The following is a 20864-nucleotide window of genomic DNA, read 5'->3' on the forward strand; positions in this document are numbered from 1 at the left end:
CCCATCGGCTGTGGGAGGCTCATGCTGCTGTCTCCTTTCCTGATTACAGGCTGCTTCGACTGCTCTGGGGCCGATACTGCTGCCGCTGCTGCTACTTTTCCACGCGGCATGGCTCTTTCTCCTTCCCGCGCACCGCACTGTGCATCACTTTCTGTTCCAGGTCACGGGGGGGGGGGGGGGGGGCAGGTGCGGGAAGAAGAAAAGGCCAGCCGCGGGTGCCACAGCTTCTTCTAGTACCGCTGCCATTCCCACTGGGCTTGAACGTGCTGATAGCCCGGCGTCAATGGCAGCAGGGAAGTAAGAGCAGCGGGAGAGTCCGGGAGCACGCGACACACCTGCCGGTGGCTTGGCAACACACTGGTATGTCGCAACACACCAGCTGAGAAGCACTGCTCTAGAGACCAAAATCTGCAACCTAAACCTAAACAATTGCAATAATGTATTCGATTCATGGGAAAAAATGCCTAAGGAAATAGACAAATATTGCCCAAACAAAAATAATCACAAAAAAAAAAAAAAAACCCCAACCCCTGGTATAACAAAGTACTGAAAGAATCAAAAAAACACCTAAGAAAACTTGTAAAACATTGGAGAAAAAAATCCTTCAGGAGAATCACTAAGAAGATACAAATCTCACCTATCTCAATAATGAACCCTAACGAATAAATCAAAAAGACTACTACACAAGAATACATGGAGTAATTTTCAACTCAAAACTTATAATCGAGACAGTTAAGTCTGATTAAAGACCCTTCATCATTCCAAACTAACAATTCATCCACTAAAACATCAAGCAATAATTACACAACAGCTCTAACCGAAAAAAATCCAGAGACTGAAACAAATCACCAACACGTTTCTCCTTACAATTCGGAAGTTATTGATACAAATGATAAATGGTCATCCTTTGACCCAGTCTTGAAACTAGAAATAAGCAAAATCATAAAACTAAAACTAGCTACTCACCCTCTCAACCTGATTACAGCCTCTTCGCTGAAGCAAGTAAATCAAACAATAACCCCCACAATCACAATGCTTGTCAACCTTGCCCTCACAGAAGGATATATGCCCCAAAATCTAAAACAGGCAGTTATACAACCAGTTTTAAACAATAAATCAGGAAGATCTGACGATTGGGATAACTAGAGACCAATCTCTAACTTAACCTTCCTTGCGAAAATTCTTGAAAAGGCAGTTTTTCCCCCAATTAGTGTCTCATCTAGAAGACAAAAAAACCCTATACCCTAACCAATTTGGCTTCAGGACGAATTGCTCAACAGAAACCATGCTACAATCTATAATAGACCCTATACTGCAGGGCTTCAACTCTAAAAATCATTCTGTTTAGTTCTGATCGATTTAACAGCTGCCTTCGACACGGTTGATCATAATCTTCTATGCCACCAGCTGAGAAACATAGGGATTGGCAGAAATGTACTAAAATGGTTTGTCTTGCATTGCTGACAGATCTTTCCAAGTAAAACTAGATAATCACCTATCCAGAACATACCAGTGCACAACTGGTGTTCCACAGGGTTCTGAGCTATCAGCAACCCTATTTAATATCTACATACTGCCACTGTGCAAATTGTTAACTGACCTTGGAATAAACTTCTTTCTATATGCAATCTGCAATTTTATAGCCCTCTATCAAAATCATTTGAGAAAATTGTATCGCTTATTTTTGAATATACGATCACCATAAAAGAAAAACGTGCACAACAAACTATCAATGAACCCGAAAAAAACTGAACTAAAGTGGTTGAGCCGAAATCTTCTAAAATCTACTCCACCCGGTATTGATCTTCGAAACTGCCAGCTATTTCCAGCAATTCAGGTAAGGGATCTTGGTGTCAAAGTCGACAAAACCATGAAGACCCACATTAGCGAACTGATCAAATCTGGTTTCCAAATGAAACCTCTAAGCAGCACAGTTGACTTCAGAACCATTTTACAATCTCTAATGTTCTCAAACTTGGATTACTGCAATTCTCTATTTCTAGGGCTTCCAGCTAGTCACCTTAAACCGCTCCAACTATTGCAAAAAGCTATAGCCAGACTACTAACCGGAAAAAGAAAATTTGACCACACCACCCCAACCCTGATAGCACTGCATTAGCTACCTGTACAGTTGAGAACAATATATAAAGTACTAACAATAATATACAACATGAATCCAAAGTAATGATTTGATGGGAATAACATTCAAACCACATACTCAAGCCTAACCCCCCACCCCCCTCCCCACCCCAACCTCACAATAAAATGGAAACGTCACAATCCTAATTAACCTTTAGGCATGCCCACGTACCTCAATAAGCCCCACTATGTCTCCTATGTGCAAAGTCCCCCCCCCATATGTAAATAACTAGGGATACCTACCTCCCTATTAACTATACTTATTGCCCTGTTGAGTTGTTTGAATCAATTCTCTTTCAATGTTCACCATTGCAAAAATGTAATTGTATTAACTGTTGATTTGCCTCCGTTCCATGTAAAAATAGTAAGACACTTTGATCCTACTATTTCTCCACGCTAACATGTGAACCGATGTGATGTGCCCCAATGAATATTGGTATATAAAAGCAAATAAATAAAATAAATAAATTCCCACATAAGTGCTTAGATCTCAGAACAAAGGCCTGATAGAAATCCCGATCATAAAAAATTCTCATCTAACACAAAACAAGAGAGACCGGGCAATTTCAATTGCTGGCCCAATGCTCTGGAACTCAATACCAGAGAATCTTCGAATAATAACTGACATTAAGAAATTTAAGAAAGAACTGAAAATTTAGCTATTCAATAATACCTACTCTGACTAGTATAACCAATTCCCCCTCACTCCGATAACCAACTTTGTCCTGCACATTACCCCATACTCTCATTCATTGGAATGTTTACCTTTCATATTTACCTGTATGTGTGCCTGCCTTTGTAACTCACCCTTTGTCTGTGAGTGTTAAACCTGTATACCATTGTGATCTAGTGATTCTCACATGGAACAATATATAAAACACTTAAATAAATAAATAAATAAATAATAAATACAGAGGCAGAACTAGATTGCAGACATTACCCCATATAGTGTTTTGTGCAGCCTGCAGCTAATCAGTATTTCTTTATCAAAGCAAAGAACAAACCTTTTCTCGCCCCTAAACAAGCAGCGAGTTAATTGACATTGACCGCCACTGGTTCCCCCACCTACTGAGGGATCAAAAAACAATCCAAAAAAAAACAAAAAACCCTCTCTTCAGATTGGCAGGAAGAAGGATAAACTGGTTGAGTTCCTGAACTGGTCTGGTAAGACTCTAGGAAAGAAAATTAGCAGGTAAGACCAAATATTTCCTTCCTTTTTGTCTCACCAGACCAGTCCAGATGCATGGGATGCACCCAAGCAACCCTGAGCTAGGTGGGATCCTGCTATGCCTGTCAAGACATCTGCCCCAAAAGAAGTATTGTCTCTGGCCTGAATGTCCAAGCAGTAATGCTTAGCACACGAATGCAACGAGGCCCAGGTCACTGCTCTGCATATTTCCTCTGATGGAATCATGTGCTATTCCACCCAAGAAAGTGCATGTACCCTGGTTGAATGAGCCCTGAGCTCCTTAGAAGCCACAAGTTCCCTGGATATATAGGCAAAACCTGTCGCCTCGAGCCACCAGGCTATTGTTGCCTTCCACAGAGCTTTGCCTTTCTTCTGACCTTTGAAAAGAACGAACAATAATCCAATCATCTGAAACCATTTGTGACCTTTATGTATTGCAGTAGAATTCTACACATACCTACCAGGTGAAGTAACCTACAGTTCTCCAATGACTGCCTTCTTGAAAGTTGGCAGAAAAACTATTTGACTCACGTGAAACAATATTGCCTTGGGTGAAAAGAATGGTAATCCAGGAGCAGATACGCCCACATCTGAAAAGCTCTCAAGAAAGTGCTTACAATTCAGATATGCAACTTGCTGAACAAATCGGTACTAGAAAGGCAGTCTTGAGCATGTCATCCTCATGAATTCAGAGATTCACACAAGGCCCAAAGAGCTAAGTACTAAGTAAGGCCCAAAGTACTAAGTGATCATGGTGACATGATCACTCTCACTGGAAAGTGGAGATACTTTACTCCTCTCAGAAACCTCAAAATATCCAGATGAGGATATTAAGGGCACACTGAACCAGCAATTGCTATAAACAATGAGGAATTAAATACTAAGCCCTTTTGCAGCCCATTTTGCAAGAAGGGCAGAATCCATGGAACTGCATCCTCAAAAGGAGGAACTCCCCTCTCAGAACAACATGTCTCAAAGATCAGAATTTACCCTGAAATAGGCCAGAGAGATGGACCTCTTCCGTGCCTGTAGCAAAGTGGGTATGAACTTCTATGAGTAACCTCTCTTTCTCAGCCTTCTCCTCTCAATAACCGGGACATAAGACAAAATGGAAGTGGGTCATCCAACCAAACCAGATCCTGGAGCAGGAGACCCTTGCTGTTAGGAAACTTCAGAAGATTCCTGACCTCTAGTCTCATCAAAATCTGCATACCAAGGTAGTCTGGGCCAATCTGGAACTACAAGGACTACCAGACCCCGATGAGCCCCAATTCTCTGTAGAACACATCCTTCTAGTAGCCATGAGGGAAGGACATACAGTAGACCGTGAAGAGGCCCTGGTTGAGATAGAACATCCAATCCTGAAGACCCCAGCCCCCTTTTCCAACACGACTTTAGCATTCCTTGGGATAGTCATGAAATCCATAAGTTTCCACCATCTCACCAGTCTCTAATCCCTGGGTCTAGCATGTATCAACTCAGAGTCTACCTGCAATATGGGCTGCTAAGAGCCTGTAGATGCCTATCTGACCACCAAAGCAAAAAATCGATCTCTAGGAGCTACCTGAAGGTTTCTAGTGGCTCCTTGTTGATTCATATGTCATTGCAGTGGTACTGACAGAAAATTCATACCACATTTCTATGGATCGCCAGCAAGAACTCTTTTAAGGCCTCTTATGGGCCTTTGTTTCCAACAGTTGCCTCCATCATATTCATCTGAACCTGATAGTATGCTCCCCATCCACTCAGATGGGTATCTGTCATCACAGTTATCCAAGTGGGGGATTCTATTTGCCTTGCCAGATTCTGCTTAGATATCCACCAGGTCAGGCTGGCTTTAGTTTCAATTTATAACAGCAATCTTGCCTTGTAATCCTGAGACTAAGCCCACCAAAATGAGAGGAGGGATCTCTGAAAAGACCTCATGTACACTCAAGACCCTGGAATCAAATTCAAGGATGCTGCCACTGACTCCAGAATTTGCAAATAATTCTAGGCTCTAGGGGCCAACATCACCATCTATTTAATGTTTGGGTACTTGTAACCTGGATTGGCTACTGTTGGAAACAGGATGATGGGCTTGAAGGACCCGCAATCTGACTCAGTAAGGCAACTTATGTTCCTAATTTTAGGAACTGAGTGCAAAGTTGACAATATGCTACTCTCTAGTGCTCCCTATACCTCCCTTCTCCAAGGCCCTTTCTGCCTTATGAAAGAGCAGACACTTGCTAATGAAATGACAACACACTGAGAACCAGCCTCCTCTGTCTGGATTATGTTTTGCTTACTTAAACCTGAGTGTATTTGGTCCTGCACAAGAGACCTACGGGGTCTATCCTCAGACAATCTCTGGGATTCAGTTTCCCCCAGGTCCTTTACCAGCTTTCTGAGGTCCTCTGCAAACAAAAGCTTCCCCCGGAATGGGAGTTTGGTGAACATGGCTTGTAAGGTACACCTAAGCAATCAGTTTTGGAGCCAAAGCAAGCACCTAGCAAAAACTGTGGTAACCACTCTTCTCATTGACGTTTTAATGGGAACAAAGAGCAGATCTGCCATGAAGACCACCCCTGCCTCCAGTTGCACGACCTCTTTGGAACCCACACTATTCTCTTCCAGATTATTAGAGAAGCTCCTGTGCTCAGCATAAACAAGCTTTGGACATGTAACCACTGCATACTGATGTCTGCAGCAGCACTAGGGAAGAAACTTTGGACTGTTTGAGCAAATCCTCAATCCTTCTGTCCTATGAATTTTTCAGTGCTGTTCACTAGAATGTGGCCTTATGTGTGACTGCCAACACCAGTGCATCCATCTTCAGGACCCAAAATCTCTCCTCTTCCTTTGTGTCAGAGAATATAACCTGCCCATTGCTCTACCTACTTTGAAGCTAGCCTCTGGAGCATCCCATTCCATCAAGATCAGAGACCCAACTGCTCAATGTATAGAAAAAGCTTTTGTGTGCTTCCAAAGTCCCTCCAGAATCAGATCTTCCCATCCTTACTGTCCTTTGCCAGTTCCTCGGGATTGCCCAAGGCCACTGAGTTGCAAAATCGTTAACCGTAGTTATTCCTTCTTGTCAAAACGCATTACCAGCAGGCTAACTTGCTCTTGCTGGAATCACACCCTCTTCCATGGCCCCTCCCCTATGCTGATCCTCCTGTCGCTCTGGAGCATACTCACAAAAAATCAGATACAGAAACCTTGGATTGCTCATCCTGATCCAAATCCAGGGGATCCTCTCAACACAAGTGCGACAGAAAGAGGAAGTTGCTGCACTCCTGTGGCACAACCACAGGCTGAACAGCTCTTTCCATGCTCAGCCAGGGCAACTATATATGTGGTCAGGCTGCTTTCCTGAGCACTCCCAGCAAGGTCCCGACAAGGCTGCTTCCTACCCCCACCCCCCAGGCCTTCAGGAGAACACACTGGTTCTCTTTTTTTTTTTTTTTTAAGTTTTGTGCAGAGGACAAACCATAGAGTTCAACCTGGCAGCTTTCCAGATCACCCTTACCTATTCATTTAAGGAAGGGGGAGGAAGGGCTTGATGGACCCTTGGTCTGAACCAGTATGGCATTTTCTTAAGGAAGGGGGTGAGGAAAAAGGAGCCAGGCTCAAATGCCCCCAAAGTTGGCAGGCCAATGCCAATCAGTGGCCACCAACCCCCTACTCTAAACTGAAGGCAGGAGGGAGGGAGGACCTAGCCCATCCCTCCTGATGCAATTTCTCTCCTTCTGCAGCTGCAAGGGCCTGGATATCTTCCATCTGCTGGAGCCAGACACACTAAAGTGCTGCAGGCTGCATGAGACCCTATAAAGGGGTAATGTTAGCAATTTAGTTGTTCAGTCTCCATCTGCTGATAGGGTGGCAAAACATAGCTGGATTGATCTGAGATAAAAATGAAATGTATTCCAGAGAAAGTTTGTATTTGTTTGCACTGTTATGTCTAGTAGCGCATTAGAAATGATAAAAGTAGCACAAGGTTGGTAACAGAAGTGCTGGCAGAAAAAAACTATATGGCCTATCTATTCTGCCCATTCACAGAAACTATTCAGCTTTATAATCCCTACCACACCTTCAGAGATCCTCTGTTAACCCACACTTTCTTGAATTCAGATCTTGTGCTTGACTCCACCACTGGGAGGCTGTTCAATGCATTCACCACCCTCTCTAAAAAAAATATTTCCTTAGATTACTCCTGAGTCTATCGCTTTTCACCTTCATCCTATGACCCCTCGTTAAAAAAAGCTGCTTCCTGCATATGACAACTTTAGAAGTATTTAAATGTCTCTATACCAGGGGTCGGGAACCCATGGCTCGCGAGCCAGATATGGCTCTTTTGAGGGCTGCATTTGGCTCGCAGACAAGTGTCGCCACACTTTCCCGCTGATCCAGCTGCTCCCCGGTCCTCCTCCACCCGGGCTTAAAATGCTGTCAGCCCGGGCGGAACGCGGCAGGACAGCTGGAGTCAGCGGCACCGGCGTGCTCTCTTCTCCCCCCCCCCCCCTCCGGAAGAGGAAGTGGAGAGTATCGGGTGCGTGCGCGGCAAGAAGAGGCCACGCTAGTGCGCTCGGCATCGGCCCGAAGAAAAGAAGACTGCAGCGCGGCTCGGAGGAAAATGAAGAGGTTCAACCGCGGCCGATGGGACTCCGCCTCCGCGAGGGCTGAAAATGAAGGAGGTTAGCGTTGGGAGGAGGCTGCTGCCACGAGTTCCCGGGGTGGGGGGGGGGGGGGAGAGAGAGAGAGTGAAGTTCATTCACTCTCTCTCTCCCCCCCCCCCACCCCGGGAACTCACGGCAGCAGCAGCAGCCTCCTCCCAATGCTAACCTCCTTCATTTTCAGCCCTTGCGGAGGCGGAGTCCCATTGGCCGCGGTTGAACCTCTTCATTTTCCTCCGAGCCGCTGTCTGTGATTGAGAGCCTGCCTGTGAGAGAGACAGAGCATGAATGTAAGTTTACCATTGGGAACCTGTATGTGTAAGTTTGTGATTGAAAACCTGTTTGTGTGAAAGAGTATGTGTGTATGATTGAGATCCTTTGTGTGTGAGAGAAATCATGTGTATGTATGATTAAGAGCCTGTGTGTATAAGTAAGAGAGAGACCAAGTGTGTCTGTGTGTGATTGAGAGCTGATTTAGGTGAGGGAGCATGTGAGTATGTGATTGAGAGCCTGTGTGTAAATGAGAGAAAGAGGACATGTTTGTAAGCATGTGAATGAGAGTCTGTGTGTGAGAGAAAAAGACAGCATGTATTTATGTGATTGAAAGCCTGTGTGTGTGTGTAAGCGTGAAAAGATAGACAGCATGTGTGTAAATGTGTAATTAAGAGCCTATATAAGTGAGAGAGAAAAAACATGTGTATATGTGAGTACTGAGAGCATGTGTGTATAGGTGTGTCATTGAGAGCCAGTGTGAGAGAGAGCGCTGGTATGTGACAGAGAGGAGAAAGTTCCAAGCAAACCACCCCGCCTCCTGCTAATTCAGAACAATCTCAGGACACCTGGATATCAAACGTTCCCAGGTATGAAGAGCAAAAAAAGTTTTGTATCCTTATTATTTTTCATTACTGGGTCTTTGTGTCTACTATTTTGAAATATTTTGTTGGTATCTGGAAATGTTTTATATGCGTTTTTAATTATTGGATATTCCACTCATCAGCTGTTTCGAAATATGTTCTTTTTGTTAGTAGTTTTACTGCTGATGATTTTATATTTCTTGATTTGTTTTATAAGGATGGGTGATGTTTTTCCTTTGTTACACTGCATACAGAGACTCTGGCTTGTTGCAGTTTCCAATTCAGTTTTTTCTGCATGCTTCTTGTTATGCGTTTTGGTCTCTTTATTCTATGATAGGTGAGGGACAGCACGTGATTCAGGTGAGGTTTTCTGCTGGTGTGTAGTTTCTGTGTAGGACTCTATAGCAGCCTGACTTGGTCGGTTTTCCTAATAGGAGATGTATTGGTGTCTTAAGGCTTGGTGTAATATTTTCAGAGACTTATTGTACTTTAAAAGTGTGATCTTACATAAAATGCACACATTTACTTGTATTTAGTTTTAAACATATTGTATGGCTCTCATGGAATTACATTTTAAAATATGTGGCGTTTATGGCTCTCAGCCAAAAAGGTTCCTGATCCCTGCTCTATACTATCTCCCTCCTTTCCTCTAGGGTACACATGGTTAAATCTAGCTGTCCCCTTTAGGACAAAGACCACTAATCATTTTAATTGCCACCCTCTAACCAACTCCAACCAGTTTATATCCTTTTGAAGATGCAATCTCCATAACTGTACATGGTATTCCAAGTGTTTCACCAAGGATGTCTACAGGGGCAATACCAGAACCTTTTTTCTACTGACCATTCCCTTCCCTATGCGCCCAAGTCTGCATGTATGAATCATTTTGTGTCATCGGCAAATATAAGTACTTCACTTATTGCTTCCATTTTCAAAATATTAAATATGTATAGAGGACAGTTTTCAAAACAGTTATATAGGTATATTAGCCATCTAAAAACCTGCCCTCCCTCAATGATTCAGAGATATTTAGATCGGGGAGGAAGAAAGTTGTATGTGTAGATTTCATTTTAACTCCATGGAAAATGTGGCCACACAAATAGGAAGTGCAAATTTCCTTAGGTATTTTGTCCCCACAGCAATTTTCAATGTGAAGGTAAATGCACAGTTACTTTCTCTTTAAAACTTGGAACAAAAATCTATATGTAAAAAGTACCCACAGACTTCGTGCCAGTGCAGACAGTTCGAAAATTTCCCCCAATCACCAATGCTCCCCGTATAGATCCCTGGGGCATGCCACTTTTCATCTCTCTCCATTAAAAAAACTGATCATTTAGTACTACTTGTTTTATCTTTTAACCAGTCACCAATCCATAAGCAAAATTGCTTACCTTGTAATAGGTGTTATCCCAGGACAGCAGGATGTAGTCCTCACATATGGGTGACGTCACCGAACGGAGCCCAGGCGGGAAAGCTTTCTGTCAAAGTTTCTAGAAACTTTTGACTGGCCCTGTGAGGCCACTGAGCATGCTCAGCATGCTATGATATTCTCTGCCACAGGTGTCTCTCTTCAGTCTGTTATATAGCATGAAGCGATAGCAAAAAATAAAATAATAAAAGGTATGAGACCCAACTCCGCGGGGTGGCGGGTGGGTTCTGTGAGGACTACATCCTGCTGTCCTGGGATAACACCTATTACAAGGTAAGCAATTTTGCTTTATCCCAGGACAAGCAGGATGCTAGTCCTCACATATGGGTGAATAGCAAGCTAGAGGCTGAGTCATGTTGTATTGAGGCAATATGGAAGTATTGTTGTTGAATGAGTCAGCCGAGGATTCCAGAACATTGGATGTAGAAGGAGTTGGGATTAAACAGGAAACAAGTTCTTTAAGACAGATTGTCCGTAGGCTGAATCATGTCTTCCTTCCTTGTCTAAGCAATAGTGAGCTGCAAAAGTGTGAAGAGAGGTCCATGTTGCTGCTCTGCATATGTCTAGTATTGGCACTGAACGAAAATGTGCTACTGAAGTTGACATTGCTCTTACTGAATGTGCCTTTACTCGCCCTTGAAGAGGAAGGCCTGCTTGTTCATAGCAGAACTCTATGCAATTCGCTATCCAATTGGATAGGGTATGTTTACCCACTGCTTTACCCGGTTTGTTTGGATCATAAGAAACAAAAAGTTGAGTGGATTTCCTATGGACTGAAGTACGGTTTAAGTAGAAAGCGAGTGTACGTTTACAGTCCAGGGTATGTAAGGCTGTTTCTCCTGGATGGGAATGAGGCCTTGGAAAGAATGTGGGTAAGTTTATGGATTGGTTCAAGTGGAATTCCGTAACCACCTTGGGAAGGAATTTAGGATGTGTACGGAGAACCACTCTGTCATGTAGGAATTTTGTATAAGGTTCGTATGTGACAAGTGCTTGTAACTCACTAACCCTTCTAGCTGAGGTAATAGCTATGAGGAAGATAGTCTTCCATGTGAGAAATTTAAGATTACATGAGTCGATGGGTTCGAAAGGAGAACGCATGAGTCTTGCAAGTACCAAATTCAGGTCCCAGCTTGGGACGGGTTTTCGAATTGGTGGTTTGAGGTGAGTTAAACCTCTCATAAATCTACTTATGAGAGGTTGTGTAGATATAGGTGCATCTGCTATCTTGTTATGGTAAGCAGATATTGCACTTAAATGTACTCTTACGGATGAAGTCTGAAGATCAGATTCTGAAAGATGGTATAAGTAATCTAAAAGAGAAGTTACGGGGCAAGTGAAAGGATTTATATCCCTTGCTGAGCACCACAAAGTGAATCTCTTCCATTTAGAAGCATAGTTTTTTCGTGTGGAAGGTTTACGTGAAGCTATAAGCACTTGAGATATATGAGATGAAAGATTGAGTGGTTGTAAAATCAAGCTTTCAACATCCATGCTGTCAGTGACAGGGACTGGAGGTTGGGATGTCTCAACCGACCCTGATCTTGAGTAATGAGAGTGGGAGCTACTCCTAGACGAATTGGATCTCTGACTGAGAGGTCTAGAAGTGTGGGAAAACATACTTGTCGAGGCCAATGCGGGGCTATGAGAATCATGGCCCCCCTGTCCTGTTGTAGCTTCACTAGAGTTTTGGTTATGAGCGGTATTGGAGGATACTCGTATAACAGGCCTGAATTCCAAGGGCGAGCAAAGGCGTCCTTGGCTGGTTGGTTCTTCTGTCTGTGTAAAGAACAGAAGTTGTCCACTTTGTGATTCAGAGGTGATGCAAAGAGGTCGATTGTCGGTTGACCCCAGCGTTGAAAGATCCTGGTTGCTATGGTAGGATCCAGGGACCATTCGTGCGGTTGGAAATGACGGCTGAGGCGGTCCGCCACTACATTGTGGATGCCTGCCAGATATGTGGCTCGTAGAGACATTGAGTGAGTCAGGGCCCAGCCCCATATCTGTGCAGCTTCTTGACAAAGGAGATACGAGCCCGTACCTCCCTGTTTGTTGATGTACCACATGGCTACTGTATTGTCTGTCTGAATGAGAACAGTCTTGCGCGAAAGGCAATCCTGGAACGCATGCAGTGCGTAACGTATCGCTCGAAGTTCCAGAAAATTGATTTGGTATGTTGCTTCGAGTTTTGTCCAGGTTCCTTGTGTGTGGAGATTGTCTATATGAGCTCCCCATCCCAAGGTGGAGGCATCCGTAGTTAAAGTAGTCTGTGGGACCGGTTGTTGGAAAGGTAGGCCTTTGCACAGGTTGTCCCTGTTGGTCCACCAAAGTAGAGACGATCTTAGTTGGTGGGTCACTTGAATTGGATAGTGTAATGGTTGAATTGCTTGGATCCATTGTGACCTTAAAGTCCATTGAGTTACTCTCATGGCTAGTCTTGCCATAGGGGTAACATGAACTGTTGATGCCATGTGACCTAACAGAATCAGAAACTGATGAGCTGTGGTTTGCGTCCGTAAGGAAATGGACCTCGCTAACTGAATAAGGGTTTCCGCCCGTTCTATGGGTAGAATGGCCCTTGCGAGGTTTGTGTTCAACTCTGCTCCTATGAATTGAAGCATTTGAGTTGGAGTGAGATGTGATTTTTGATAATTGACGAGAAATCCCATGGAGTGAAGTAGAGCAATTGTCCGGTTGAGAGAAGTTATTGCTCCTTGTTGAGATGGACTCCTTATGAGCCAGTCGTCTAGATATGGAAAAACATGGACACCTTCTTTGTGTAAGTGTCCTGCTATTACTGCTAGACATTTGGTGAAGACTCTGGGAGCAGATGCTAGTCCAAAAGGGAGAACTCTGTATTGGTAATGTTGAGGACCCACTGTGAAGCGCAGGTATTTGCGATGAGGGGGGTATATCGGAATGTGAGCATAAGCGTCTTGAAGATCCAGAGAACAAAGCCAATCCTTTGCTTGAAGAAGTGGAAGTATGGTACCTAGAGAAACCATCCTGAACTTTTCCTTCTTTAGAAATTTGTTGAGATTTCTTAGGTCTAGGATGGGACGTAGGCCTCCTGTTTTCTTTGGAATGAGGAAATATTTGGAGTAGAATCCCCTGCCCTTCTGCTTCCGAGGCACTGGTTGAATGGCCTTGGATTTCAGAAGGGTGGATAATTCTGTTTGTAATTGATGAAGTTGAGATCTTTGTTGTTGGCATGATGTTGGTGGAAATTCTGGAGGAATTGAAGTGAAATTTAGTTTGTAACCTTGGGCAACTATTGAAAGAACCCATTGATCTGAGGTTATGTTTTGCCAATTTTCGTGAAAAAGGGATATTCTGCCTCCAACTGGTAGGTTTGGTTTGGGATTGCAAGGTTGAGTCTGTTCTCTGGTGTAATCCTCAAAAGCCTGTTGCAGGCCCTGTTTGCGCAGGTGGTTGTGGGCGGGCCAGGTCTGGGTTGTCTGGCTTGAGAACACTGAGTTGGCCTAGTTGATCTACCTCTATTTGTTGGTTGGTAGTACCTGCGTGGTCTGTAGTAAGAGCGTCTTACATCTCTTCGTGGAGGATGACGAGAAGGTTGACTAGCAGGTTCTTGTGGGGTCTGAGACAGTTGTTTCAGTGTCTCAGTGTGGTCTTTGAGTTGTTGAACCGCTTCCTGAATTTTATCTCCAAAGAGATTGTCGCCAAGACAGGGAAGGTCAACAAGCTTATCCTGAACCTCAAGTCTGAGGTCAGATGCCTTGAGCCAGGCCCACCGGCGAGCAGTGATTCCTGCTGCTGCTGTTCTTGAAGCAGTTTCGAAGTTATCATAAACTGCTCTTACTTCATGTTTGCCCGCTTCAAGTCCTTTTGATATAATTTCTTGAGCAGGTTCTTGGAATTGAGATGGTAAGGAAGTAACGAATTGTTCCATCTCTTTCCAGAGATTTCTTTGATGTTGAGTTATATAGAGTTGATATGCAGAGATTTTTGTACTCAGCATGGAACTCTGGTAAATCTTTTTACCTAATGTGTCCAGAAACCTGTGCTCCCTGCCTGGTGGGATGGAGGAGTGTGGACGCACACGTTTAGACTTCTTCTGTGCTGATTCCACAACGACAGATTGATGGGGCAATTGTTGTTTATGATACCCCGGAGCTGGTTGAACAATGTAAGTAGTTTCTACTCTTTTGTTTACAGCAGGTATGGAAGCTGGGTGTTCCCAGATTCTTTTTTGAAGTTCCAGTAACACCTCATGTACAGGTATTGCTAGTACCTGTTTGGGTGGATCCACAAACTGTAGTACTTCGAGAGTTTGTGTTCTGGTATCCTCCTCAGCAGCCAATTTAAATGGAATGGAATCAGACATAGTTTGTACGAAGGATGAGAAGGATAGATCTTCCGGAGGTGACTTCTTTCTTCGGTCAGGAGAAGAAGGATTGGACATGAATTCCTCTGAGGAAAATTGAGAGGGTTCATCATCATCCCAGGATTCTTCTGATTCCTCTCTATAAGTTGTTGGAACTGGAGAGGCTTGCAGTCCGGAAGGTCCAGGTTGTGGATCATCGAGGAAAAAATCAGCAGATACCTTCTTTTTTGTAATAGGTGGTAATTTGTCGATGACTTTTTGGTATCTTTGTAGGAGACGATGATAAAAAGCTTCATCACGGACCTCCTCCGATGGAATAGGTTGCTGCAGAGATGCAGTCGTTTGATTCGTCGATGGAATTTGAAAAATCATCTATGTAGATTGAGTCAGTACTCTCGGTGTAGTGGTTATAGTATCCGCCGAGGATCTTGATGGAAAAGGTGTTGTTGTCATCGGTGTTATCACCGGCATCGATATCGAGGGCATCGGCATCGATATCGAGGGCATCGGCATCGATATCGAGGGTATCGGCATCGATATCGAGGGTATCGGCATCGACAGGCCTGTCGGGAGTTGTTGCTCTTGAAGAGCTTGGAAAACAGCTTGTTTAATCAGTGCAGACAATTCAAGCTGTGGTGTGAGCGAAGGAGCCGATGGTGTATGCGATGGTATTGCAACGACCATCGATGACGGTGTTGGTGTCGGTGGCGGCGAAGGCCCAATCACCGGCGTCTCTTGGTTTTTAGACCGCTTTGGCATCGACTCGTCCTGGGACAGTGTTTCGGAGGATGATCGATGGCGATGTTTAGTTTTGGAGCATTCTGTTGACGTGGCAGAACGTACAGAAGATGGCGAGGATGAACGGTCCCCCGATCCATCCGGACGCGGTTTTTTAAGGAGGATTTTCTTCGTAGCTCCAGCCGGAGACGAACTCGGTGCTTTTGAGGAAGAAGGAATTAGTTGAAGAGAAAAAAGGTGTTCCATCTTCTCTTGTCTGGCCTTTCTTCCCTTGACCGTCATTTCAGCACATTTTTCACAGGAATTAACATCATGTTGTTTCCCGAGGCACATTACACACTCCGAATGGGGATCAGTAATAGACATAGTTCTATTACAGACCGGACATTTTTTAAAACCGGTCGCCATTTTCGATCGACGGCCGTCGATGAAACGAACGTGTGAAAAAGTTTCAGCCGAAAATTGTGAAACAGACAGTACTCACCAGCCGGCGAGGCAGAGAACTTCCCGTGACAGAGAATATATAGAAAAAATTGACTTTTAGTCAAAACGATATTCCCAACGGTAGGGCTATCGGTCCGCGGTGCGAACGGCAGCGCGGAAAAATGAAGACTGAAGAGAGACACCTGTGGCAGAGAATATCATAGCATGCTGAGCATGCTCAGTGGCCTCACAGGGCCAGTCAAAAGTTTCTAGAAACTTTGACAGAAAGCTTTCCCGCCTGGGCTCCGTTCGGTGACGTCACCCATATGTGAGGACTAGCATCCTGCTTGTCCTGGGATAATAGGCAGTTGCCTCCTATCCCATAACTTTTAAATTTCCTTAGGAGTGACTCATAAGGGACTTTATCCATTTTGTGCATAAGAAAAAAATAATTAATAAAGCAGGCTGACAATTTGTAATGACATCAAACTATCTGATCTCCAATTGCTCTTCAGCTATGGGAAAGCTACTGCCTATGGAATATAAGGTTCCAGTATTTCTTCTTCCCATTGTCACACAACAGATCTACATCAAAGATGAAAATGCCTTTACAGTATCAAGATTTATTACTGAACTATGTACTGGGTATACAAAAGTAAAAGAAAGTTGTGCATCTACTTAGATTTGCTTTCTAAGATTGACTTCTTCAGGAGGTCTTACCCCAGCTATGATGTTTTGGGGATTGTTTGGGAAAGCTTTGTGATTACCTTATTTAACAGAGTAACCTTGTAATGATGGCAGAAAAAAAACCAAATGGTCCATCCAGTCTGCTCAGCAAGTTTCCCATAGTAGTAATTGCCGCTCCGTGCAGGTTACCCCCAAGCCTTATGTTAAGGGTAGTAATATTTACAATCAAAACCAAACAACTATCAAACTCATAACAAAATTATTTGAAATGAAAGTATCAGTTTTCTGACTACTTTATATGTAAATGAAAAACAAAATGAAAAGAATTTTGTTTACAACACGGTACATGATTAAACTTATGTGCTGTTATGAAATCTACATGCGATTCAAAGGCATTTTACTATACATTTGATGGATTATCAACCTTTCTGAAAGATTGGCTATGAGCTGCAGGGACACTTTACAAATATTGTCCACTACATTTATAAAGCTTGTTCATACTGCTCTTCAATTACTAATACATCCTGTAAGTGTTTACATTCAGCTAATATTTTCAATTGTTAAAAATGTAAGCATAACATACGCTTCCAGTTCTTGCTTCATCTTTGTAAACTCTTCTTTAGTCATCGATCCTTCACCTTCCCCAAGTTTCTGTAGTTTTTCTCTTGAAGCATCAAAATCAGGTTTTGGTGGTGCAGGTGGGATCTGTCCAACAGAGTAAAGATGTTCATAATTTGAAGATGGAAATTTCCAACAATTTCTGTAAAAGTCATTGTAAATACGCAGTCATAGGCTTTATTTAAATGATGGTAACCATATTTATAGTAAATATAATCTGTAGTCAATATAGATGAATGAAAACACTACAGGATTAGAACTTCTACCTACAGTACCTGTTCAGCTTATTTATTAAATGCTTTTTGCCCTAGTTCCTCACTGTACAGCTGTGATTACTGTCAGCACTTTCATAAAATAATGCTCCTATTTTCAATGAGATGATGGGTTTGTTTTACAATATAAAGTTGATGTAGATACTCTATTACTTTGTGCATATTTATGGAAACGCAGAGGAAGATATTCATTTCTGTAAAAGTTTAATTTTTGTAAAGTGACTATTTTCCTTAATATAAGTGTCCAAAAACTGGGCAGATCTGAATAACTGTCCTGTAGTATATATTTTTTTTAGATTGTGCATTATATCTATTATCCCATACATTTAAGCATGTTAGGAAAAAAAAAAAAAAAAAACAAACCACAATCTTCCAAATAAGTGCTAGGAAAAACAACTCAAGCAAATGAAATGTTGGGACTTACAATGTAGCCAGCATAGTCTTCGTTTTCCACAAAGGAATCATGGAGCCAGATGAATTCCTCATGCTGTCGAACAACTGAAAATTCATTCTGCTTGAAATTTGGTAATGAACTCTTCAAAAGAAAAATAAGTGGAAGTCAATTTATATGTAGAGCCCTACGGACACAGAAAACTGTCAGTGTAGGAAGACAAATATACCAGGCGATTTCCAGCTCCCTCATATGGGCTGCTGTGTTGGTTGCTTCCTGTTTCTGTAAAAGGGGGGAAAAGCATGTTTGCTTACTGTAAAATGGGCAGCATTATCCGATGGTGCCAGATGGACCCTTCTCAGTACTCTGAGCATATGTGGGGGCTCCCACTCTAGCACTGCCTCAAAAGCCCCTCAGTCCATCTGTAGACCTCACCTTTAGCTAGGTAATCAACTCTCCAGGGAGGCGGGCAGGTATTAAACATAGCTAATTCATCCTGCCGACTAGAGAGAACACCATTTACAGTAAATAAACATGCTTTTCTCCACTGACAAGCCATGACGTGGGGAGTCCCAAGCTGAGGGTTGCACTGCGGAGCACTTACTGGAAAAGCAACCCGGCTCCCCATGGAGAGTGGACTACTGGATGAACAGGTTGCATAACACTGCTTGACCAAATTACCGTTAGCAAGATTGTCCAGACAGTAACGGAATGTGAAATTATCCACTGATAACCCTAGTGCAGCTTTGCAAATTTTCATTGATAATGACAGCTCTCAGATGGGCAAGTGAAGTAACCATGGCTCTAACCTGAAGAGCCTTGAGAGTCTGATTTGGCAGCCAGCCAGCGCATAACAATGCACTGTACAGTCTGCTAGCCAACTGGAAAGGTTACGTTTAACCACTGCAATACCTGGTCTATTAGGATCATAAGACAAACAACTGAGAGGCATGTCAATGTGAATGTATTCTCTTTATATAGTAAAAGGCCAAAGCCATATTACAGTTCAGAGCATGAAAGCCCTTCTTCCCTCTATGCGCATGAGGTCTTAAAAGAATGCACGGAATACAACTGACTGGTTTATGCGAAAGGCAGAAACTATTTTAGGAAGAATGGAGAAATTACTTACCTGATAATTTCGTTTTCCTTAGTGTAGACAGATGGACTCAGGACCAATGGGTATAGTGTACTCCTGATAGCAGTTGGAGACGGATCAGATTTCAATCTGACGTCAGCCCCTAGTACATATACCCCTGCAGGAAGTGCAGCTCTTCAGTATTCTCCTCGAAAAGCATTGTGGATATATGTGTGACTGACTAATTTGATTAACTTGAATAACTTTATAACTTGGTTAAACTTTATATCTTGATTAACCTGATCTGGTTGAATTGGTTATAGCTGGAGACCGCCAGTATACTCAACTGGAAAGCGTCGACACCCGGTAGGGTGGGTGTCCTAGGTGAATGAAAATAAAGACGATGGCTTGCCTGCTTCTACGTAGGCCGCCTTGATGACTTCCTTGATCCAGCGGGCTATGGTTGCCCGCGAGGCCGCTTCCCCTTGTCTCTTCCCACTGTGAAGGACGAATAGGTGGTCCGTTTTTCATACGGGCTCCAACATTTCCAGATATCTGGATAGGAGTCTGCCGATGTTGAGGTGGCATAGGCTACGAGCCTCTTCTGAATTCTTCAACTCATCCGGCGATGGTAGCGAGATGGTTTGGTTAAGATGGAAGTGTGACACCACTTTGGGAAGGAACGAAGGGACCGTGCATGGTTCCCGGGGTGAGCCTGAGTAACAGCTCACGGCAGGACAGCGCTTGTAGTTCCGAAATGCGGCGGGCTGAACAAACTGCCAGCAGGAATACTGTCTTTAAGGTTAACAGGTGGAGGGACAGACCTCAGAGGGGCCTGAAGGAGGCTCCTGCTAGGAAATCCAAGACCAGGTTGAGATTCCACAGAGGTATCGGCCACTTTAGTGGTGGGCGGATGTGTTTGACTCCTTTCAGGAAGTGTGAAACGTCTGGGTGAGATGCTATGCTGTCACCCTTGCTCTTGGAGCCATAGCATGACAATGCAGCTACCTGTACCTTGATGGAGTTGAGGGATAGACCCTTCTGTAGCCCGTTCCGCAGGAATTCCAGGATCACGGGAACTTTAATTGAGCGTATGATGTCGTGGTCTTCACACCAGGCTTCAAATACTCGCCAAATCCTTATGTACGTTAAAGATATGGAGAACTTGCGTGCTCGGAGTGGTGTGTCGATTACAGCCGAGTATCCGCTCTCTCAGGCGAGCCCTCTCAATGGTCAGGCCGTAAGAGAATTGAGTTGGATCCTTGTGGAGGATCGGGCCTTGTTGCAGCAGGTCTCTGTGTGGAGGTAGTGGCAGGGGGGTCCCTGCTAGTAGTCTTCTCATGTCTGCGTATCTGTGTAGCTGTATCTTGTGGATGATTGCGCCCAATAGGGGCCATGGCGGGAAGGCGTATAATAGAGTCCCCTGTAGCCAGGTCTGTACCAGGGCATCGATCCCCTGGGATTGAGGTTCCCGACTACGGCTGAAGTACCTGGGTACTTGGGCGTTGAACCGGTTTGCCAGAAGGTCCATGTCTGCTGTCCCCCACCGGTTCACTATCATTTGGAACGCTGTTTCCCTCCTCTGGGATTCTGCTTCACCTTAACCTGCTCACAAGGACAATGTGGAAAAAAAATATATATTTTTCAAGTTATGAAATCCAGATGGGCTCTGGACTGGATTGTCAGGACTCAAGGAAAAGAAATTAAAATTTCACCTTCCTCATCGTTCTGCCAGACTAGTCCAGACAAGTGGGACATGTATAAGCAGTGCTGTAGATCCAAATTATAGCGTTTTACAAAGGAACGTAATAATGACCAGGTTATTGCCTTGTAGACATCCTGTGGATAGACTAGTTTGTGCTCCACCCAGGACACCACTTGTGCCCTTGTTGCATGGTGCTTTTAGTCCCTCTGGTACATGCCTACCTTTTCCAATGGAAAAGGATGAGATTTATTTCCTTAATCCAAGCCTTTGATGCCATTCTGTCTTTCCTATGGCCTTTGAACAGGACAAAAATGCTGTCTGATTTTCTACAACTATACAAAGCA

General features: G+C 43.7%; 1 protein-coding gene across 3 annotated transcripts in view; it reads right to left on the reverse strand.

Annotated features, from left to right (window-relative positions):
* Positions 1–20864, reverse strand: part of SNX6 (sorting nexin 6) — a 108549-nt gene that overhangs the window by 72152 nt on the left and 15533 nt on the right. For all 3 annotated transcript variants that reach the window (XM_029598940.1, XM_029598939.1, XM_029598941.1), the window contains exons 4-5: positions 17774–17884; positions 17043–17164 (exon numbers count right to left, since the gene is read on the reverse strand). In XM_029598940.1, coding sequence (XP_029454800.1) covers positions 17043–17164; positions 17774–17884 — 233 coding nt within the window. The remainder of the gene's footprint in view (positions 1–17042; positions 17165–17773; positions 17885–20864) is intronic.

The sequence above is a fragment of the Rhinatrema bivittatum genome, chromosome 4 (genome assembly GCF_901001135.1).
Source record: "Rhinatrema bivittatum chromosome 4, aRhiBiv1.1, whole genome shotgun sequence".
Classification (NCBI taxonomy): domain Eukaryota; kingdom Metazoa; phylum Chordata; class Amphibia; order Gymnophiona; family Rhinatrematidae; genus Rhinatrema; species Rhinatrema bivittatum.